Genomic DNA, 23,972 nt, shown 5'->3' with positions numbered 1-23,972 from the left:
CCTTAACAATAAATTACAGACAGTTCTGTGTGGAAGGAAACTAAAGACATCTTTAATGGGACATAGGAGGCCAGGCTATCCCACTGGCCTAGTGCGTTCTTGGAGATCTTTTCTCATTTCTTTGTCCTCTTTAAAATAAAAAGGTTTATTTTTTGTTTTGTTTTTGATTCTCTGTGTATATTGGAGGGAGCAGTATAAGTGCATAGCTGTGGTTCCCTGCTGTGGCCAGAAGAAGGTATCAGATCCTGAGGAGCAGCTATTATAGGTAGTTGTAAGCCACCTGATGTAGGTGCTGGGACGTAAACTCCATTACTCTAAAAAGGCAAGTGCTCATAACCATGGAGCCTTCTCTCTAGCCTCTCTTTTCTTCTCATCCTTCCTTTCATTTTCTAAAAATGAAGCAGGTAGTGCCTTGTACCAAAGAAACACTGGGAGAGAAAAAGTCTTTTTAAGAAGACTAATAATCATTCATAAAAACAGACTACTAAGGAAAAAAATACTGTAGGGCATGGAGAACACATGAGTATTCCCTTCCTTTGAAAGGGGTTCTGATAGTATCCAATCCCTATGCATAAGTACAGCATGGCTTTTAAGTACAAGTCTTATTACAGACCATGAAATGAGAGAAAAGTGGCATACTAAGTAAATATTGCTAAAACTCCAGTAAGACCGACCTCGTTCCAGACTCTACTGGAGATCTCTCTGCACCCAGCAGTGCCCTGAATTTGGAGGTCTCTGGAGCAGAGCCTGATTCAAGGATTCAAATATCAGTGATTTGCTGAGAAAAGGCTCCTAGACCGAAGAGCAGACACTGAGAAGCAAGCTCAGATCCACTGACACCCATCCTGAATCTTGGGAGAGCATAGGAACATGGGATGACCACTGACCTAAGACCCAGAAATTCCACTCCTAAGTTTATAACCCAGAGAACTGAAAGAGGGCCCTACATAGAACATTTGATGCCTTTGTTCACAGGAACATTCAATAATCAAAAGAGAAGATAGGTAAATGCATGGACAAAATTAAGAATTTTGACTCTTGGAATCTTCAAAAAAAAGCAAATATATATACAAAACTAGGAAGCACCATATCTGAAACCGGTAACTCATGGAGTGGATTCCATAGAAAACAGCAAGAAGAGATTAGTAAAGGAGGCTGTATTACCAAAGTAGGATAGCCCTCAAACACAAAAGGAATGTGAGATCAGGAAAAAAAAAGTGTAAGAGCCATGGAAAAATCTTTCTTTTACTCCATGTGTTTTGAACTTCTTGCCATGCTGTGAGCATAGTGGCAAAGCACTTTGTTCCACAGGTGAAAGTGTGTGGTAACCTCTGTCCCAGAAGTTGTTTGCTCCGTCTGGACTGACTGCTCTCCCAAATTTACTCCTCCCATAATCAATGCTTCCCTTCTGACATCTGCTGGCCACACAGGGCATGACACCTCCCTTCTTTTTTCCTGCTTGCCTGGGGCATGGAGTGGATTGGCATGTACTTATGGGTAGAGGAATATGGACAAAGGCAAGCAGAAATTACTCTCCACTTCTGGTAATGCAACATTACTGTAATGCTGGGATTTTAAAATGAGGATCCCACTGGCATTTGTCAAATCAAAATCCCGAATTTAACATACACTTTAATGAACCTCAACCATGTAGCTAAGCAGTATTCTAGGTTTATTATATTGTCTCTAGGCAAAAAGAGGAATAAAATGTCTCTTGCTCTATGGCACCTCAAAGGATGTAGATGAATGCAAATTTTGTTACTAAAAGGCATGCACAAAAGCAAACACACTGACAAGAGCAGTTCTATGTGAACTATTGTTGGAATGAAAATCTAAAAGTTCTACAAAAATAAGTTGTGGCCATTGACAGAGCAGTGGCACTCTAACCATCCCAGCAAGCCTCAAGGGGACAGGATTTGGTGGTAGAAAAAATGGAAACGCTTATTCCTTACACAGCAAGGCACTGGGAGAACCTCAGCAGGAAAGATTCATCAAAAACCAGTTGTTTCTGAGAATGGCAAAACACAACGAATTTCTAGTGGTCATGTATTTGGAAAGTTATTGTCCTCATTCAATAAATGAGTTTGTTTTTACCAGGAGCCTTCAACTACCTTTTACTTCTTAACTTACCAGGAACACTATACTCAAAATTATTTTCTCACAGACTGCGTTATAATTGGGTTTTTAAAGTCCATTCCTACAGTCTTTGTCTAATCCTTCTTTAGACTATATTACATACCATATACTTATTAATAGCAGAAGTTATGCCTGACACTTCATTACTTTCCTGTTCCTTTTTACCTTTTGGTTTCCATTTCCTATCTACCTGTGGTTTGTTTGGATGTTTTATATTTTATTTCACTTTATCTATAATGGTCTTCATTATATAGTTTTATTACTTATTAATATCTCATAGTATGATTTACTTTACCATTTTAAGAGGAACATAAAACCTTAGCTCTCCCAGCCTGGTCTACAGAGTGAGTTCAAGGACAGCCAGGGCTACACAGAGAAACCCTGTCTCAAAAAACAAAAAAACAAAAACCAAAACACAAACAAACAAAAAAACCCTTAGCTCTACCAATTGTAATTGTCTTAAATATTATTTTCAAATACACTTTATTTTGCTTTTTTTTTGCTCTCAATTTTTTGCTTTCAAATATTATCCCCTTTAAACTATCACTTTAAAAAGTGAGAACTGCAGGTGTGATGGTGTGGGCTCAACACTCAGGAGGCAGAGGCAGGCAAAACTCTGTGAGGATGACCTAGTCTACATAATGTATTCAAAGACAGCCAAAGATACATAGTGAGACCACAGGATTAAAGGTGTATACTACCATGCCTGGTTAAGATTTCTTTTGCCATGGATCCTGCCCCAACAAGGTCAGGTACTGAAGTGGGACAGAGCATCCAAACAAGGCCAAAGACTGATGTTCGCCGGCCTTTAATTCTTTCTTACTGTTCTGGAGGTGAGAAGCTGATGGCTTCTGGAAATTTAACTCTCACTGTTCTGGGGGCTTCTGGCAATTTAATTTTCTCTTGACTATTCTCGGGCAAAAAGGTCATGACTCTTGGCAATTTCAGAGAAAGAGGGAGAGAAAGAGTGGGGAGGGAGAAAGAAAGAAAGAAAGAAAGAAAGAAAGAAAGAAAGAAAGAAAGAAAGAGAAAAGAAAGGAGAAGAAAAGAAAAGAGAAGAAAAAAGAGAGAAAGAAAGAAGCACACTGCCTGTGCCATCTTCATCGCAATCTCAGCAGAGGGCCCCAAGTTCCCCAGAGGACTCTCCATGCTGCAGGCACCCTAGCAAACCTGTGTGGAATGCAACATTGGTTCCAAAAAACTAGAGGGTCTTGTGCTAGCAGCAACAGGGTCAAAGGATAAAGGCAAGCCCTAGCACACCCAGACTATTGGGATCACTGAGACCAGTCTACCCAGGAGAGCATGAGGGTGGCAAAAGCAACAGAGCTTCTTGGACAGCTTCAGGCCTTCATCATCAGCCGGGAGACAGAGCTGTGGCCCAGATCCCTGGACACCTTCCCTGCCAGAGGAGAGTTGGCCTCCAGGGAGGGCTCTGACCCCAGGAATCAGGAGGTGGATCTGAGCTTTAGACTTCTGTGCACCTTTGCTGCAAGAGGAAAGCTTGCCTGCAGAGAGTGTTCTGACCACTGGGACACAGGAGAGAGTTGGACTCCCAGAGTGCTGACAGAGGCTAACAGAATCACAGGAGGAACAAGCTCCAGCCAGAGACAGCTAGAACATATAACACCAGAGATTACCAGATGGCGAAAGGCAAATGTAAGAATCTTACTAACAGAAACCAAGAACACTCAGCATCATCAGAACCCAGTATGCCCACCACAGTGAGTCCTGGATACCCCAACACACCCAAAAAGCAAGATGCAGATTTAAAATCATATCTCATGATGGTGGTAGAAGATTTTAAGAAGGGCATTATTAATTCACTTAAAGAAATACAGGAGAACATTGCTAAAAAGGTAGAAGCCCTTAAGGAGGAAGTACAAAATCCCTCAAGGAATTACAGGAAAACACTGCTAAACAGGTAGAAGACCTTAAAGAGAAAACACAAAAAATCCTTAAAGAATTACAGGAAATCACAACCAAACAGGTGATGGAATTGAATAAAACGATCCAAGATCTAAAAATGGAAGTAAAAACAATGAAGAAAACCCAAAGGGAGACAACTCTGGAAATAGAAACCCTAGGAAAGAAATCAGGAAACATAGATGTGAGCATCACCCACAGAATACAAGAGATGGAAGAGAGAATCTCAGGTGCAGAAGATTCCATAGGGAACATGGACAAAACAATCAAAGAAAATGCAAAATGCAAAAAGATCCTAAATCAAAACATCCAGGAAATCCAGGACACAATGAGAAGTCCAAACCTACAGATAATAGGAGTAGATGAGAATGAAGATTTTTCAACTTAAAGGGCCAGCAAATATCTTCAAGAAAATTATAGAAGAAAACTTCCCATACCTAAAGAGAGAAATGCCAATGAACATATAAGAAGCCTACAGAACTCCAAATTGACTGGACCAGAAAAGAAATTCCTCCGGACACATAATAATCAGAACAACAAATGCACCAAATAAAGACAGAAAATTAAATGAATTTATGAAATTCTTAGGCAAATGGATGGATCTAGAGGATATCATCCTGAGTGAGGTTACCCAATCACAAAAGAACTCACTTGATATGCACTCCCTGATAAGTGGATATTAGCCCAGAAACAGAATACCCAAGATACAAATTGTAAAACACAAGAAAATCAAGAGGAAGGAAGACCAACATGTGGATATTTCATTCCTCCTTATAATAGGAAACAAAATACTCATGGAAGGAGTTACAGAGACAAAGTTTGGAGCTGAGATGAAAGGAAGGACCATCCAGAGACTGCCCCACCTGGGAACCCATCCCATATTCAGCCACCAAACATGGACAATATTGCATATGCCAGCAAGGTTTTGCTGAAAGAACCCTGATATAGCTGTCTCTTGTGAGGCTATGCCAGTGCCTGGCAAATACAGAAGTGGATGCTCACAGTAATCTATAGGATGGAACACAGGGCCCCCAATGGAGGAGCTAGAGAGAGTACCCAAGGAGCTGAAGGGGTCTGTAACCCTATAGGTGGAACAACAATACAAACTACCCCGTACCCCTAGAGTTCGTGTCTCTAGTTGCATATGTAGTAGAAGATGGCCTTATAGGTCATCACTGGGAAGAGAGGCCCCTTGGTCTTGCAAACTTTATATGCCCCAGTACAGGGGAAAGCCAGGGCCAAAAAGTGGGAGTGAGTGGGTAGAGGAGCAGGGCAGGGGGAGGGTATAGGGGGCTTTTGGGATAGCATTTGAAATGTAAATGAAGAAAATATCTAAAAAAAAAAAAAAAAAAAAAGAATTGAAGACCCAGAAATGAACCCACACACCTATGGTCACTTGATCTATGACAAGGGATCTAAAACCATCCAGTGGAAAAAAGACAGCATTTTCAACAAATGGTGCTGGCACAGCTGGCGGTTATCATGTAGAAGAATGCGAATTGATCCATTCTTATCTCCTGGTACTAAGGTCAGGTCTACATGGATCAAGAAACTCCACATAAAACCAGAGACACTGAAACTTATAGAGGAGAAACCGGGGGAAAGCCTTGGAGATATGGGCACAGGGGTAAAAATTCCTGAACAGAACAGCAATGGCTTGTGCTGTAAGATCGAGAATCGACAAATGGGACCTCATAAAATTGCAAAGCTTCTGTATGGCAAAAGACATTGTCAATAAGACAAAAAAGCCACCAACAGATTGGGAAAGGATCTTTACCAATCCTAAATCAGATAGGGGACTAATATCCAATATATAAAGAACTCAAGCAGATGGACTCCAGAAAATCAAATAACCCTATTTAAAAAATGGGGTACAGAGTTAAATAAAGAATTCTCAACTGAGGAATACCGAATGGCTGAGAAACACATGAAAAAAATGTTCAACATCCTTAATCATCAGGGAAATGCAAATCAAAACAGCCCTGAGATTCCATCTCACAACAGTCAGAATGGCTAAGATCAAAAATTCAGGTGACAGCAGATGCTGGCGAGGATGTGGAGAAAGAGGTACATTCTTCCATTGCTGGTGGGATTGCAAGCTGGTACAAACACTCTGGAAATCAGTATGGCAGTTCCTCAGAAAATTGGACATAGTACTACTGGAAGATCCAGTAATACCTCTCCTGGGCATATATGCAGAAGATGTTCCAACTGGTTCCAACACATGCTCCACTATGTTTATAGCAGCCTTACTTATAATAGCCAGAAGCTGGAAAGAACCCAGATGTCCCTCAATAGAGGAACGGATACAGAAAATATGGTACATTTACACTCAGCAATTAAAAAAAAATGAATTCATGAAATTCTTAGACAAATGGATGCATCTGGAGGATATCATCCTGAGTGAGGTAACCCAATCCCAAAAGAACACACATGGTATGCACTCACTGATAAGCAGATATAGCCCAGGAACTTAGACTATCCAAGATACAATTTTCAAAACACATGAAACTCAAGAAGAAGGAAGACCAAAGTGTGGATACTTCGCTCCTTCTTAGAATGGGGAACAAAATACTCATGGAAGGACTTACAGAGACAAAGTTCGGAGCTAACACGAAAGGAAAGACCATCCAGACACTGCCCCACCCGGGGATCCATCCCATATACAACCACCAAACCCAGATACTATTGCATACGCCAGAAAGATTTTGCTGACAGAATCCTGACATAGCTCTCTCTTGTGAGGCTATGCCAATGCCTGGAAAATACAGAAGTGGATGCTCACAGTCATATATTGAATGGAACACAGGTCCCCAATGAAGGAGCTAGAGAAAGTACCCAAGGAGCTAAAGGGGTCTGCAACCCTATAGGAGGAACAACAATATGAACTAACCAGTATCCACTGAGCTGTGTCTCTAGTTGCATATGTAGCAGAGGATGGCCTAGTCCGCCATCAATGGAAGGAGAGGCCCTTGGTATTGTGAAGATCATATGCTCCAGTACAGGGGAATGCCAGGGCCAGGAAGCAGGAGTGGGTGGGTTTGGGAGCAGGGTCGGGGGAGGGTATAGGGGCCTTTGGGGATAGCATTTCAAATGTAAACAAAGAAAACATCTAATAAAAAAAAAAGAAAAAAAATTGGCCCGAAGACCAGTGGAGTCTACTGACATTCTGGTGACATACTGTGAACCACTGCTGCCTGAGACTCCATAGTAGAAGTAAGGGGAATTAGGGAATGGAAAAATATGCAAAGGGTAGTTGAACCCAAAGGTTGGTGGTGGACACCAGAGGGAAGGATCACATTGCCAGGAAATATTGGCAGGGTCCTGGAAACAAACTTTCACCAGGCTACTTGGCTGGGGTCCACATTACTTTCTGAATTGCTCATAACAAGGTACGGTCTAACTGAACTTAACAGCCTGGCTCAATTCCTCTAAGAAATATGTCAGGTTTATACTACAATAAATGTAAAGAAAAATACTTCTCCCAGAAGTTGGCATATATGAGGGGCCAAACTATGGTCACTTGTGGAAAACTAACTTCACTGATATGTGGTCTGTTAGGTGAGGATAAAAGTCCATGCTTGATTTTAATGATACCTTGTATGGGTGGGTAGAAACTTTATCCACTAGTCTGAAAATACTGACTATAGCAGAGTATTCATAGCCAAAACTGGTCAATAAACACTGAATGATCTATGAATAGATGGAAACTTTATGGTGCATGCAGGCCTAAGAGTTCTAGTCTCATGCGATTAAAGAAGAGTTCATTAATGGAAACACTACAAAACACTTAGTAGAGTTCAGGGAAAGGTTAAATGGGCCTCCTTCTTACTTTGGGCCTACTGTACCCAATCCGGGGTGGGATTTATCCCTATAATATTTGATTGGCAAAAAAACAAAAACAACAAAAAAAACCCCCCAAAACAAAAAACAAAACAAACAAACAAAAAAGCCAGGCCATGGTGGCGCTTGCCTTTAATCCCAGCACTTGGGAGGCAGAGGCAGGCGAATTTCTGAGTTCAAGGCCAGCCTGGTCTACAAAGTGAGTTCCAGGACAGCCAGGGCTATACAGAGAAACCCTGTCTCAAAAAACAAAACAAACAAACAAAAAAAAATTGATTGCAATGCCTGCCCCATTGCTTTCCAGGCTCAGAGATCATCATCTAGACAAATTATAACTGTTTTTTCCTTACCCAGGTCCTCCAGTTCTCCATAAAGGCTATTCATCAGACTACTTGAGAAACAGAGTGGACTTCTGACTTCCCCACCATCTCCCCAGACATCTTAGGGCCTTGCCATAGTGATATTACATATCTGAAGGTGTTAAAGACAACACAATCAATTTGGAAAGGCTTTACATGATTTTTCCACTCTGAAGGTTAGATGGCATTTTACCATGGACTCAGCACACCCAGGTTAAGAAGGTAGAAGGCACTCATGTCAATACCAAACAGAGTCTCTCCTGAAATTATGGACCCATTAAAATTGAGGTTTCAGTGGACCTGATGCCTTTGCATTCCCTACCCATCCCATTTAACCTTAGGTATCTTAGGAATACAGGATCATAGTCCAACCCCCAGCAGCCTCAGGCCTGGAACTGGGAACTCAAAAAGGTAGTTACTAGAGAAGTGAGAGCTAATGGGTCTACAGATCAGCAAATCAACGTCTCTGTTGGCCTTAGCAAACAGATGCCTATTTTGTCTGTTTTTTTGGAGTAAGGGAGTATGTGGGATTTTAGTTTTGAAGAAGGGACAAAAACATTACAATTTGATGTTTTTTTCTGTACCTTACTTCCTCTATTGCCAAGTACAAGGGTGTTTTCATTGCAAATAAATGGGGTTGTAAAACAGAGATTTTGTGAAAACACTTGGCTCAGTATATTGAAACAATGTCTCCTCCCAAAGCATGTGCACACTAAAAACTATAATCCAACTTGCATTAAAGGAAAGGTGCAGGAGAATGACTTTTGGCCTCTGGGAAACAGGTCCACCTGGGGAATTGGATTGTATGTTACATGAAAGGAGCCCAGAAGTAGATTTATACTGGGGAAGAATCTCCCTCATCCAAGAATCCTAGAGCTTTAGATCCTAACAAAGATGAGCTACCCATGCCAGGCCACTAACAAACTCTCCCCGTTCAAAGCACTTGACTTGTAGTGAATCAGAGAGAAATCTCTAGCTTCTGAAGATGTCAAGGGGTATCCCCTGGGTCAAAAGAGAAACTCCAGGAAAGAGCACCTCAGAAGCTGCTCAAGATGGGGCAAGCTGATAAGCAGGTAGGCCATGGAAATTCCCAGTGACATCATCAGTAGTCACTTCCCTGGACAATCTCTTCTATCTAGGAGAACCCTGGAATCTTCTGTGATGTTTCCAGTGTTGTGGGAACAAGAGCTGCCTGTGTGGTATTCCTTCAGATCCTAATGTGCTCAAAAGTAGGCATGTTGTCCATGCTCCTCAGGGTATTTTGGAGAGAGAATAGAATATACACAGAGACCAGACCAAGGCAGAAGGAGGCTGGCCTTCTGTCATGTTGGGGAACGACAAGAAAGAACTGGTCATGGGGAAGGCACAGTGAATCCTAGGCAATGTTTGTTGAGCTACCTGGAGGATGTGGGCTTGGGCTGGTCCTTCCAGGAATAGAGTTTATGATCTGTATCCTTTAGATTCCTCAATGGTAGAACCAGAGTCAAGAATGTCTGATGATTCGTTTTACAGACAGCCTGGAATTGACAAGACTGCAGTTGTTTTGCTGAGTGATCTTGATTTCCCCTGAATGGCAAATTATACAAAGAGCAACCTCTGTGAGAATAACAAAGTGTTGATCTCAGGACAGAGTGTTGAAGCACTTCATCCTGATATAGTTTTCTCTAAGTTACATGAGCATGTGATGCTAAGAACAGAGAAGTATATTCCCCTGCTCATGAGTCAAGGTCTTATGTGGGGAGCCATTCTGGACTCCCTGGCCAGCGGACAGATGGAAGTCTGTTCCAGGTAGTAAACAAGCCCATATTTGGTGGATGGCACGCCCCTAATCCCTGATTGGCTGAGCAAACCTGCCTGGTGAGGTGCTGTGACCTGTGGTGATTGGTGGGGGCATGGTTGTGGCTTGAGTGGGGAAAAACAAAGTGGAGATACCCAGAGAGGCTCGGGGGAATTGGAAGGGGATTTTGTAAAGAGTAGCTGCCTGAGTAAACTGCTTTAAGAAGAACCTGTGGTTGCGTCTTGCTTGCTGGTCAAGAGGGACGCGACAGTCTTAGACACTTTGTTATTGAAAACATATGATGTGGACTGATTCACAGTCTGGGGATATTGTAGTAGTGTATAAGCTCTCATCACACATTTTAAGCAGCCCAGAAAAGAGTTGGCTTGTGGGAGATGTTAGTTGCTGGTGTTTATGGTCAATCTTTTTTGTGCTAATAAGTACAGACTATGTTGTCAGATATGAGCTGATAATGCCCTCCATTTTTTTCTTGCCTGGGGCAGCTTATGCAGTTCAGGGCTTGGGGGATTGCAATAGAGAGTCAGGCATATGTTTAGTGATGGTGGTTGGGAACAGGGACCTAGTTGAGGAGATCAGCTTGAAGATAGCTTTCCTGGTCATTCAGGGATTCTTGGTGTCTCTAGATTTTCTTCTTCCTTGGGTTTCTGTGTGGGATAAAGCATGGTTTCTCCTTTCCTAGCTCTATTATCTCTACAAGTTTACTAATTTTTAACAACCTACAGGGTCTGTTGGTAAGGCATCACCCAAATTCTCTGCCATCAATGAGCAGGAGGAGAGAGAGAATGAAGATGCTGGGGAAGCTCAAAAGAGATCTCCAGAGCATCACAAATGAGAGAGACGAACTCCAGGAAATCCTGGCCAATTACACTAAGAAGGATTTGAACAACAGGTAGTCATTATGGCCAGTTCTTTGCTGACTATCTTGGACCCTCCCTGTTTAGCCTAGATTCCCTCATATTATGGGAGGCTACAACTCCGGACGGTTGGAATATCCAAATTCCTTTGGCTGATAGGAGTTTCAACACAGAACTTGATGTTCAAATAGGAGTGAGATAGGTGTCACAGGCACTTTTGATTCCTCCAAAAGTAATTCAGAGCCTGTGGCATGAATCACAGTCAGGGTATAAGTGTAGTAATGTGTAAGCTCTCATCCTACCTTTAAGAAGCTTGCACAGGTGATGGTTTGTGAGAGTTGTTTGGTACCGTGTGTTTATGGCCAATCAGTTTTATAACTGACCTGGAGGTATTTAGGGTCCAATTGATCATGTCATCAGCTGGAGGGGCCTGGTCTAACATACTGCCTCTCAGTATAACTGGATTGGCTGCAGTTCATGACTTCTTTTCTCAAATTTTGTTCATTATACTATCATATCAAGCCACATCATTGTATTTATTTAACATTTTGATTGAGATTCAGTGTGTGTGTGTGTGTGTGTGTGTGTGTGTTTGGTTAACATCTGGAAAGTCTCTGTAATGTGTTGGATCCTTAGCTTTGCCTGACTCAGTTTCCAGGCAATAACCGTGAGGAATCCAGGAAGGTTCATTTTGAGCAGCACAGGACTTTTGACCTCTGTGCTCACATTGGATGCACATTGGAATCTCCTTTTGTATATTATAAAGGTTTTTCCCTGTAGATATGATTATGTCCTTTGGAAATTTATGCAGCAATAGAACCAAGGATGGACAATTTCTTGTCTAAAAACAGGAGGAGAGTTATAAAGATTTAATGTGGACCCAGGCCTATAGTGCAGGTTCCTAGAAAGTTCTTGGAGAGCTAGTCTAATCTTTTGATCCCCTTCAGGGAACTCAAGCAGGACACCTCCCTGCCTTTACTTCCTTGGATTTAATGGCCCCAGGCCAAGAGTAATCAGTTTAATAAGCACAAAGTGGAACCAGTAACAAGGAGCTATGCCATGGAATATATGAGTTGCGGTTTTCCATGATTCAATTTGAATTGACATGAAACTTGTATCCTTAGTTCACAGGATTATTTGCTCCTTGGGCCATACCCTGTCACAGGATTAACTTTGAGGTATTCATGCTTGAAATGCAACTTGGCCAGGTGATGACTGACCTGAAGAGTATGCCCCACGACAAGGAGTTGACTAAAGAAAATCTATTCTACTGATGAGTGACTAAGAGGGTCATGACCCAAGAACTAGGTATAGGATGTGTCTGCCCATCCTTGTCTTTGAACTAAAGTGAGGGCTGAGGTTCTATACTGTTTGCCTCTAAATTGAAAATCTGCCTTGTTCGAAGTAAGGCTCTAAGATTTTAACATCATGGATTAATTTTGACCAAGTGTGAATAGTCTCTGAGCCCCTCAAGTCATTGTCCTTTCCAACTAAGTATCCTCCAGATAGAAAAGGTTTACACCATAATGGAAATATCAATCAACCTTGAGCCTCTTGGGCTCTGAAAGTAGATTCATAGATGAGGTTTCCATGAGAAATATAGAATGACTGTGTGTTGCTTGGGTCTCTTCTCTCCTAGAGAAGTTTTGCCTTATACCTACAGATGTTTTTTTTGTTTATTTGTTTGTTTGGTTGGTTGGTTGTTTTTTTTTTGTTGTTGTTTTGTTTTGTTTTTATACCATGGACATATAAGCACACATGGACCCCATGTTCTCTTTTGAGAGATACGTGAGTCCCTGTTGGTGTCAGGGTTTCCAGAAGTACCTTGAGTCTTCTGGAATGTGGCTGTCCTCTGAATTTGACCTCCCTCTATGTTATGTTTCATGGCCAATCTGGATAGTTGTCTGGGGCTGTCTGGGGATCAGGGCCCATGCTGGGGAAATGGTCTTTGGAGGAGTGGGAGGAAGATGGATACTGCCTGGAGTCACCATGTTTTATTTGTGGCTCAGCTTCAGGAACTGCCACCTGCTGAGTTAATGTAACCACATCCAGCACAAAGTCAGGATGTTTTGGAAGGAGAACAGACAGTTGCTAGGGGAGCAGATTGCATTGGAAGAATGCAACAAAGAAACAAATTTACTATGTAAAGAAGGCAGCTAGAAGATCAAAGACCTATATACCAAGCAGCAGCAGGTAGGATGAATGATGCATCAGGGGCAGGTTGCCCTAATATCTAAGCATAAACACAGTCAAACCTATGTAACCATCCTGCACCTTATCCAGGCTCTCTCCTATGTCTCATCCAGTTGTACACTTTTGTGATCATTTCCAAGACTTTTTGTGGAGTTATCCTCTTTTGAAGGAACTTGATTTCTGCCATTCCCTCTGCTCCCCCTCCCAGTTGGCCACCTCTAGCTTGCCACTCTAGGCAGAGGAGTTCCTGGACCCCTGATAGCACACCCTTTCAGCTCTATGGTATGGAGAGGTGCCTCAGGTTTCCACTTCTGGAATTATCTAGGAACCAGGTCCTCTGTTCAGCTCTATGGAAACTCACTCAGAGGGGCTTTGGCCCAGTCCCCTCCTAGGACAGTAGGGCAGGCTCCAATTTTATAGTTTTATAATTAAAGTCTTTAGTAAGACACAGAAAGTTACACAATATACTTATTTTAAAAATAAAAGTTAGCCGGGCGTGGTGGCGCACGCCTTTAATCCCAGCACTCGGGAGGCAGAGGCAGGCGGATTTCTGAGTTCGAGGCCAGCCTGGTCTACAAAGTGAGCTCCAGGACAGCCAGAGCTATAAAGAGAAACCCTGTCTCGAAAAACCAAAAAAAAAAAAAAAAAAAAAAAAAAGTTAAACTTCTTTGCCTTTCTTGTACTAAGTTAACCTCCTAGAAATTCACGGTGTGTCTTACTGGCTTCACCAAGAGGATTCATGGAATTGCACAGTGCATCCTCATCCTGACATTGTTTTGCTTAGTATATAATGAGCTTGGCTTTGATTCAGTACAGATTCACCTGATAATTTTTCAGAGTACTGCATTCTAGAAATAAACATTGCATGTAAATTCACTAGCCTCCTTTTGACTGACGTTAGGGATGTTTTCATATCACATGAACTGCAATGTGTTGTAAAGTTCCTGGATAATAACCATTGTTAACTCTTTTTATTGGTGCTACCAGGGTCTTCTGAGAAGTAGCCAAGGTAGGTTTATAGAGCGGAATATATTTCAACTTCGAGCTTGCTGGAAGATGTTCTTGGAACCCTCTTTCTTAGGACCTTGAGTCTGGTGTGGACTAGCTTGTTTGTGCAGACCTTATACAATACTTGTAGGATCAGCAAGTACTTCATGGAAAAGTTCCTGATAAGGAAATAAGTACAGGCCAGGGCAGCAAAGGCTGGGTTAATCTAAGAGCCTTTTACACATCTTAGGTCCACTAGTTCCTCAAGTGACAGGATATGTGCTGAAACATAGCAGCCTTTCCATAGATCTCTCTCTCTCTCTCTTTCTTTCTTTCTCTCTCTCTCTCTCTCTCTCTGTGTGTGTGTGTGTGCATGAGAGAGTGTTTGTGCTTTTACCCAGGGGTGTTTGAGCATGTGTGTTTTGAATTTGAGTAATGGTAGGTACTTCTGGAAAGTACCTGTTTATACAAGTGTGTACTCATGTATTCTTTTTGTGTGTGCATGTGTGTGTGTGAAGGGATGCATTTGTGTGTCTCTGTACACATATGTATATAATTGTGGCTATATATATTCATAAATTCGCTTGGTCATCAAACATATTAAATGGTAATAGAGGAAACCTTTAAAGAAAAAAGTACTTTGTCATTTCATATTGCATTGGAAAAATCTCAAACATAATAGCCCATCATCATGCGTGTCCACCTAGCTCACTAGAACAAAAGAAGACAAAAAATGGTGTAAAGTCCAATATTCCAAAGTTTATAGATCGAAAAGCACTTATCTGTATTGATTTTATTTGTAGGAAAACAAAGGATTGTGGTGCCTAGAAGCAAGGAGGAGGCTTCTCTGCCAAATCCATGTACCTGAGAGTCAAAAAGGCAGGCTAAGGCATTGTGTTCCTTCTCAGCATTTGGTGAATAGTGACTGCCCACTGGAAGATCAGAGGACTTGTTGCATCTTCTGAGCACTCTAGTTTGTTTTCCTCCATGCCTGCTACCATTTTGTTTCCAACTTTTCCTAAGCTTCACTCAGTTGTCCTTGGCTTGGAGTTTGTCCAGGGTGTTATGATTTGAACGATTGAGTTGCTTGGTGTTGTGACTGTATCAAGCCAAAGGCCCATAACTAAGGTGAATTTTAGGTGGATATTTCGAGATATTGTTCCATTGGATTAGATGGAAGACGCTGGCCCAAGTTGTCTAATGGTGTTCAGCACCCGGGGTTGCCAACCATTTTCACGAGACTGAGAGTCCTATGGACTTTTGCCGGATTGAGGGATGCGCACGAGTCTTACAGGAAATCAAGTGTCCATTTCCTTTAAAACTGAGGCTGGGTTTCTGTTGAGAAAGGAGCCATATGGTGTGGGTGACTCAGGTCTCCTCCCACTCATGGACACGAAGCCCCCACGGCTACCGTGGGAGAGGACGGCTCAGATGCGCTGACTTCTTTCTTCCGCAAGGTGGCACTGCACACCTGGCCTCTGTGTCCTAATTGCATCAGGACAAACACGTGACCACCTTTGGTCGGAAGGGGTCATACCGCTCATCTATTTGCTGAGTGTGACCACTGAGCCCTACTAAGTGTCGACCATTCTTCTGGAAAACACACTGCTGTGGTCAGAATGGAGAAAGGTGATGTTTTAAGTTCTGTCATTCGTAGGAATTAAAAGTTGACAATGGGCCATGTTCTATCGTACAATGCTCTATTTACATACGTGGCAAACATGTGGACACGTACACACAGAACACACATGTACACATGTACCACTAACCCTAACTCAACCCTACCTGACCCCGACCCTGTTATGTTCATGCCATTTATGCATACTAATGAGTATGCTAATGAGGGGACAGGGTGTGCGTGCAAATGGACCTGCGCATGCGAATGAGCTTTATGCTACTGAGGTGCCTTCCTGCAGAGAAAACCTAAAACATAACAGGTGGACAGGGCTACGCTAATGAGAAGCTGGACCACAGAGAACTGCTTCATGCTAATGAGTGGGCGGGACATGCATGTCAATGAGAACAAGAGGAAAAGTGTGGAAATGGGCGTGTCTCACACTGGAAGTGGGGTGTGTCCTAAACAGGAAGTGGGCGTGTCACTGTCCTGAAGGGATCACAGGAGGTTGGCCTGACTGCCCACTGCCCACCATGTTGCCCATCCCTGAGAGCCTGACTGTGCACCCGGGGTGAAAAAACAAATCAAACTTTTTATTAAAAAAAAAAACAAAAACCCACAAATGTCATGTGTGCGGCACCCTGCACACAGAAGGGCTGCAAGCCACGGGGAGGAGGCCACACCCCGAGCCCCCGATGTCACCTGCTGCCTTGGGAGGGAGCACTGGGAGGCACAAGTGCGCAGTTCCTGGGCGCACAGTAGGGCGTCATAGAGGCTCCAGGTCATCGCCCTCCTCGTCAGCAAGGCCGTAGAGATCTACAGGGTCGGACCTGGGGTGGGCGGGGCCATGGTCAGAGTGGGCAGGGTCAGAGAAATGGTGGGCGGGGCTTGGATTAGAGGGGCAGGGCCTAGGTAACAGTGGGCGGGGCTCCGTGGAATAGGTAAAATGGGCAAGTCCTTGGGCAGTAGACATAGCTGACTGCTGACAGGCCCCACCCACCCAGGCCCCACTCCAGGCCCCGTAGGCCCCACCTTCCCCACACACCCCTGCTGCATGCTAACCCTTCGTCATCATTGTCGTCCCCTGCCATCGCCTCCTCGGCCACAAGGAAGTCGTACTCCTCGGCCGCATACCTGTCCCAGGCGGATGCTGCTGGGTCGGAGTCAGTGTCCTGTGGGAGAGGACAGGATGTGGTGACCCTGGTCGCCTGACTCCACCCACTTCCCAAAATGCCTGGACTCAGGCCCCGCCCCTCGATCCGAGACCCCATGTATGACCCAGCTCACATCCTGTCACCCAAGGTGCCTGACATTCCTCACCTCCCTGTAAAACCAGGGTCCCGCTCACAACCATGCAAGCCACACGCACTATGACTGCATTTCCTGTCCCGACAGAGTCACTTCCTGTTCCCCTCTCCCTACTTCCCACATTACTTTCTGTCTATCCAACTTCCTCTTCTGACCCCGTTCCAGCCCTGCCCCCGAATCCCACCCACCTGGTGCCCGCTCTTACCCCATCCGTTTGGACCACGCCCACTGCGACATCACCCGCACCCCAGGCCCCGCCCCCTAGGCCACACCCACCTGCGGGGACCCTGCCTGCTCGCGCTGCTCCCGTGCCAGGTACTTGTCCACGTTGAAGAAGGCGTCGAAGAACTCGCCCGCCAGGCCGCACTGCTTCAGGTCGCGCAGCGTGATCCGGCCTGGGGGATGGGGGTCACGTGGGGTCACGCACGGGGCCGCCCCTACCAGGGTTGCCCGTGATGTCACCCGGGGTAAAGGGTCAAACTGGGGTCGCACATGTGGTCACCTGTGATGTCACCGGGGGTCAAGGGTCACACCCAAGGCAATCTGAGGTCACATTGGGGAGGTAGGATCAGAGGTCACCATGGAGGTCACAGGCTAACCCAGGGATCAGGAGTCCCACATGGGGTTGGAGGTTGCCCTTGGTCGGCGTTCCAGCCGCCTGCTCACCAGGGCAGCGTGGGGCGACAAGGTCGAGCACCTGGCGCGCAAGGTCGTGGAAGGGGAGGGGCTCCACGCCCCGGGCGGCCATGCGCTGGGCCTGCTCCTCATAGAAGAACTCTAGCTCGAACATGGAGAGAGCGCCATCGCCGTCCAGGTCCATGCAACGGAACCAGTACTCGGTGCTGTGGGGTGGGGGGAGGGTCAGGGGTCAGAGGTCACAGGGGCGGGGTCAGTGTGTGGGGGGGTTCACAGTCAAGAGGTGGGGTCACAGGGTAAGGGTCAGACAACATGACATCTGTGGGTGGCATCAGGGGTTAGAGGGGTCGGGGGTCAACAGGGTCACGGGGTGGGGTGACACGATCAGGGTCAGAGTTCATGGGGTGGGGTCATGGCATCAGTGATTGCAGTCAGAGAGGGGCAGAGCCAGGATTGAGCAGGGATGGAGTCACAGCATCATGTGGGTGTGGCTGTGTTGGCAAGTGGCCAGTCAGTGGGTGTGGCCACAGAACAGCAAGGTGCGGAGTCAGGAGAGAGCAAGCATGGCCAACCGGGGCACCGCCCCTCACCTGGTGGGCGTGGTCTTGTCCTCCTCGGAGAGCAGGAACCACACAAAGTCTGCATAGCCCAGCTTCCCGACCTTGCGTGGCAGCCTCGCCCTGCGGGGTCACAGAGTCAGGTGGCAGGGTCATCACAAGGAAGTTGCCAGGGTTGCACAGGGTGTGGGGGCAGTGATGATGTCACAGGGAGAGGGGTCAGGGGTGGGAAGGGCCTGCAGATGATGTCACAAGGAAATGGAAGGGGTCATACAGGAAGTGATGACATCAGACAAGTGGGGGCAGTAATGATATCACAGGAATTGAGGTTTGGTGATGGGAGGGGCCAGAGGTGACATCACTTCCTCCCCAGGCCCTGCCCACCGCCAGGGACGCTCACCTGGTGACGGCCCCTGAGAAGATGCGGTCAATCATTCTGGAGGAGATGGCTGCGGAAGCAGGGCAGGGTCAGGGTGGTAGTGGCCACACCCACTGAGGCCGAGGCTATGCACAAACTCCCCCCCACGCTGTTGGTGTGCATGCCAATCACGAGGTTGAGGCCCTAGGTCGACCTCCCAGTCCCCGCCCCTGGGCCCCACCAACACAAAGCCCCACCCACATGCCAATCATGAAGTGGTGGGTCACAGTCCCTGCCTCCTCAACACGCCCTCTGACCCCGCCCCCACAGCTCACCCCCATCCCCATGGCGTGCGAGATCGCTCCTGTCAATGGTGAGGTCACGGTCAAGGTCTAGCTCCCAGAACTTGCAATAGATGACATAGAAATGCTCATAAGAGAAGAACGATGTCATGCGGTTGATGTCAGGCTCTGCCTCCAACTGTGACACAGCCTGCAGGGGAGGGTGCTAGGGTCAGGACACACCCACCGACCCAGGGGTGGAGCACTTCCGGTGTGGGACACACCCACATCCGGCCTAAGTCACGCCCACCTAATTGTGGTCAATTCCTGTGCAGGACACTTGAGATGCAGCTACTTCCTTGTATAACACGCCCACTTCCTGTCTACAACACACACACCTAAGACATGCCCCCCCTAAGACATGTCTACTTCCTGTATAAGACACACTCACTGCCTGGTTAATGGACATGGACTCATGAAAGACCACTTCCTGTGTTGGACATGCCCACACCCAGGCCCTGCCAATCCCTGGGAGGTTCTGTCCACAGAAAGGAAGCTCCTCCTACAGGAATTCCGCAACAACGACCACGCCCACACCCCGGCCCCGCCCACACCTGCAGGAAGCTGCTGCGCCTCAGCTCCTCACGTGAGATCATCCCTGACCACGACCGGTTCACTGTGTAGAAGATCCTCTGAATCACCTGGAGGGGCGGGGTCGGAGGTAGAGCCATGGCAGGAATCACTTTAGTTAATGTGAGGGCTGTATGGCCTGATGTCAGGGGCGAGGCCGTGGGGGAATGGGGCGGGGCTAGGGCGGGAATCACAGTTAATGTACAGGATGTGTGTGAGTGGCCAAGGGCTGTGGGCGGAGTCGAGGCAGGGTCAGAGGGATTCATAGTGAACCTAACAGCTATGGGCGGAGACAGGGGTATGGCTGACGCTGGGGGCGTGGTCAGGGCAGTCAGAGGGATTCACAAGGAATCTGATGGCTGTGGGCGTGGCTGAAGGCCCTGTGGTTGTGGCAGAGGGCTGTGGGCGGAGTTTTGGAGGGGTGAGCGAGTCCCAGGGTTGGGGGCGTGTTCAGGGAAGTATTTGCTCACTGTGGTGATGTAACGTGAGTGGAACTCCTTCGCTGCCCTCAGGAAGGCCAGGCCTGGGTGCGAGTTCACCACATCCTGCCGGGTCGGAGGGGGTCAGAGGTCAGGGAGAGGGGTCATGGGCAGGGTGGGCAGAGCCATTGACTGGACAGGAAGCAGAGGACGGACACACAGGGTAAGGGACAGGAAGTGATGTCACTGACATATAGGGGCACCAACAGTGCATGGGGCGTGGCCCAGGCATTAGGGCGGGGCCTGCAGAGAGCACAGGAAGCAGAGAACACATAGGGAAAAAGACAGGAAGTGACATCACTTATAGACACAGGGGCGTGGCCTAAATGGCAGGGCCCCCTCACAGGACAAGAAGCAGAGGACACACAGGGCCGGGGACAGGTGATGTAACTGACCTGTCAGGTAAGGGTCAGTGGAGTGGGCGGGGTCAGGAGAAAGGGGGGGGGCACACACAGTACAGGAAGTAGAAGACACAGCATGGTGGGGACCCAAAGTGAAGCAGGGCTGTGGCAAGCGAGGGAGGCTTGGCCTAGACGTAAGGGCGGGGCCTCGGCGGGGTGGGTGTGGCCCCACACAGCACAGGAAACAGAGGTCACACAGTGGTGAGGACAGGAAGTAACATCACTGAGCAACCACTGTGGGGGTGTGAGGGCACGGCCAGAAAGACTGGGCGGGGTCCCCCGGGGCCCTGCCCACCTGCAGGAAGGGCACAAAGTCCTCCTGGATGAGGCCGCTACACCCTGGGCGGCCCAGCAGCCGCACGAACCGCGCAGCATCATCGTGGCAGGTCAGCAGGACTCTGTGGGGTGGGTGGGGTAAGGGGTGGGCAGGGCCAGCCTTACTTCATCCCGGCTACTGGACCCGCCCCCATCCCTGAGACCCATGCCCGCTGCGGTGACTTCCGGTGGGCGGACAGCGGGAGATGATGTCACAGGAAGTCCCCAAAGGCCCCTGCCACCCTGTCCATCACTCACTTGCGCCACATGGCTACGAACGTGTGCACGGACACAGAGCCTGTGCGTTCGCCGCCCGCAGCATAGAACAGCGGGGCCTTCCAGTACAGAGGGCAGCCGCAGGCCTGGGGGCGGGGCCGGAGGAAGGAGGCAGGGCCGGAGGAAGGGGCCGGGTCAGGCAGGCAGGTGATGGACAGACAGGGAGGAAGCATGGTCAGATGTCACTGTCACCTTGAAGGACACTAAAGATTCAAACCCCGCCCACTTTCAACTGCCCGGCCCATAAGGACAGCAGTGACATCATCTAGTGACTTCCTGGATGGGGACACACCAACTTCCTATCCCCTGAAGCCCATATCCCGGGGAAGCCCCGCCCACCTTCAAGGCCCCGCCCAATACGCGAGACACTGCCCACGTACCTTGGCAACCACAGCCATGTCGCCCAGACCCGCCCTCCCACGAGGCAGCCCCTCGAACGCGCACTCCACGAGGGCGATGACATCCTCCGTGTCCTGGGGAAGGAGCGGGGGCCGACCGCATGGGAAGTAGAAGGCAGGGACGCTGTGGCCAGGGGGTGGGGACTGGGGCGAGGGCTCCTCCTTCTTGTGGGCATGAACCTGCGGGGCCAGAGGTCGGGGTCACAGGGTTGGGGAGTGGGGCAGAGGAAAAACTGTCAGTCATTGCCAAGCCACACCCACCAGGGGCTAGGACACGCCCCTCATCTCACTCTTAACCAGAGCCACTCTTACCGACAAGCCCTGTCCTGTCAGTCACACACAATCCTCGCCCACCAGAGCCAAGCCAACAGCCATAACTATAACTAGAGCCACGCCCACCAGAGGCGGAGACATGCTCTTCCTGTCACACTCACCCCAGCCCTGCCCCTCAGGCAAAGCCAGCCCTCTGCAGGCACTCTCACACAACCACGCCCCCTGAAGTCACTCTCACCACAACCCCGCCCCCTCCCGTCGATCTCACACAACCACTCCCTCTCCGGTCACTCTTACCCCAGACCCTTCCTGGAGGCGCGGCCACCCCTCCTGCCTTAACTCTCACACAGACAGGAGGCGTGGCCGACTCTTGCATAAGCCTGTGCTTGACGCACCCCTGCGGCCGTCGCCGACCCCGCCCACCTGCCGGAAGTCCCGCAGCCACTTCTGGAAGCGCGACGGAAACACCAGATCACTGCCCCGAGCCAACGACGCCAGCGCCTGACGCACGGCTGGGTCGTCAGGGTCACGGCGCAGGGCACGCAAGGGCGGGCGCTCCGGCATGGTGGGCGTGGCTCGAGCAGGGTAGGACCTGGACTGCGAATCCGTGGGCGTGGCCTGCGACCCCGGCGACCCGAGCAGTTCGCGAGGGCCGCGTTCAGCGCGATCCGCGACCCCGAAGCGCAGTCATGACGTCACCTGGGTCACCGTGGGGTTCACCCGCGGTTCTGTCCTCCCTCGGGTCTGTGCTTTTCCCTTTCTCTCCCACGGGGTCGCTGTGGTTCACGTGACTCCGCCCATGGCCGGACAGCTGTCCGCGGTGGGCGTGGCTGTGGGCGTGGCCCGGGACAAGTTTGGGAATAACGTCTGCAAGAGGGAGTCGGGGCCCCCACAGAATGATTGACAAGAGACTTTCGGTCTGCAGTCGGAAGTACCGCCTCCTAGGACTGACTGAAACAATTCCCTTTCTACGACAGGAAGTCCCTCCCCTTCGGACGTGATTGACAGGATCTACTTCCTACGGCTTCGTACGCAGACACGTAGGCCGGGCTCACCCGCACTGGCCCTTCTCCCTGCGGGCTGTCCCTCACGCACTCACCGTCCTGGGTCCCGTCGTTCTCAGCGCGGGCCGCGGCAGCGGTCGGGGGGCGGGGTTAGGGTCGGAGGTCGTGTTTACGGGGTCCGCATCTGGGGTCGCGGCGGCGGCGGGGTCAGAGGTCGCCCCTGGGTCCCGGATGCGGTGGAGGGCGTGGCTGAGCGCGCGCTGCGTGTGAGGATCACCGAGCCAGCGCCGGAAGAGCTCGTCCACCTTCAGCTGTAGCCGCGGCGTCAGCGGCGGCATGGCAACCAGAAGGTGCCGGGCCGGAAGTGGGCAGAGACTGATGGCAGAGGGGCGGAGCTCGGCAGAGACCGGAAGAACTGCGGTGGGATACTTCCGATAGCCGAGGATTCCAAATAAAAATCAACATAAAGGCGCGGGGAGTGATGGCGTCACCGACGCGACAGATGGGGGGGGAGTCGGGCGAACCCCGAAGAACGTGCGGCGGGGAACCTCAGTCGGCCGTGACTTCCATGAGGCGGCGCTCCGGGTGATGGCGACACGGGTTACGCGACGACGGAAGGGGCGGGGTTGCAGCCGAAAACGCCTGGCAGTCGCGGTTCCAAAATAAAAAATGAAAAAAAAAAAATCCCTTGCCTGGGCGCGGGCTGATGGTATCAGTAAGCCTGGTAGCCGCGTGGAGGCCGTGCGCGCATGCGCAGTGACTTCCTCCGGCCACGGACTCGCATGCGCAGGGGTGTGCGCCGGCTTGGGGTCCCAGTGCGTATGCGCGCTGGGTTTCTGCTGCAGGCAGCGCACATGCGCATTGCGTTTACTTCCAAGTAGGCTGCATATGCGCGTCGCTGAAGTGCTGGTCTGGAGAGTACAAAGCAGCCTGACTTCGCGCATGCGCATCCTGACGTGTGACAGCAAGCATGGCCTGGTGCCATCAGTCATCTTGGAAGCCCTGCCCACCGCCTTTCTGGCCCCGCCCACGCTTTAAAAAAAATCTCATTGGTGCCTAATTGGCATCTATTTACTTATTCGTTTGCATATTCATGAAACTCGTTTTTATATTCTCAAGGTGCTTTCGTTTATCGACCCCCTAAGCTGGATTAGAAGATGATGTCACCCCTGATGTTACCCACCGTGTGACGCCTGGATGCTCCTCAGGCTCTGCCCCTCCATCATCATTAGCATTACATTTGCATACACACAGGCAAATGATTTGTGAGTTCATGAATTATTCAAAAACAGGAAGTGACCTCAGCCTGAGGTCCAGACAGGAAGTGATCCCGGGGTCACAGAGTCAT

General features: G+C 48.5%; 1 protein-coding gene and 1 pseudogene across 4 annotated transcripts; one reads left to right on the top strand and one right to left on the bottom strand.

Moving 5' to 3' along the window:
• Window positions 1-9,478: 9,478 nt before the first annotated feature.
• Window positions 9,479-14,961, top strand: LOC147002177 (uncharacterized; annotated as a pseudogene).
• Window positions 14,487-23,727, bottom strand: LOC110301022 (serine/threonine-protein phosphatase 2A regulatory subunit B'' subunit delta). 4 transcript variants are annotated; one of them, XR_003837587.2, is made up of 14 exons: window positions 22,720-23,727; window positions 21,330-21,527; window positions 20,932-21,035; window positions 20,654-20,756; window positions 19,949-20,023; window positions 19,463-19,549; window positions 18,903-19,059; window positions 18,610-18,658; window positions 18,243-18,332; window positions 17,683-17,858; window positions 17,293-17,411; window positions 16,771-16,880; window positions 16,411-16,538; window positions 14,487-15,701 (listed from the first exon to the last, which is right to left on the bottom strand). XR_003837587.2 is itself a non-coding variant. In XM_021171233.3 (13 exons), the coding sequence occupies exons 1-13, from the start codon at window positions 22,960-22,962 to the stop codon at window positions 16,475-16,477; spliced, it is 1,575 nt and encodes a 524-aa protein (XP_021026892.1). In that variant the 5' UTR covers window positions 22,963-23,720; the 3' UTR covers window positions 16,281-16,474. The 4 variants fall into 4 exon arrangements, 2 of the variants coding, with proteins under 2 accessions (XP_021026892.1, XP_021026893.1); XR_003837588.2 differs by having other exon boundaries at window positions 14,488-15,578; window positions 22,720-23,726; XM_021171233.3 differs by lacking the exon at window positions 14,487-15,701 and having other exon boundaries at window positions 16,281-16,538; window positions 22,720-23,720.
• Window positions 23,728-23,972: the final 245 nt, after the last annotated feature.

The sequence above is a fragment of the Mus caroli genome, unplaced genomic scaffold (genome assembly GCF_978045245.1).
Source record: "Mus caroli unplaced genomic scaffold, Mus_caroli_1 scaffold_11, whole genome shotgun sequence".
In the NCBI taxonomy this organism is placed as follows: domain Eukaryota; kingdom Metazoa; phylum Chordata; class Mammalia; order Rodentia; family Muridae; genus Mus; species Mus caroli.
This window is presented reverse-complemented; position numbering and strand designations above follow the sequence as displayed.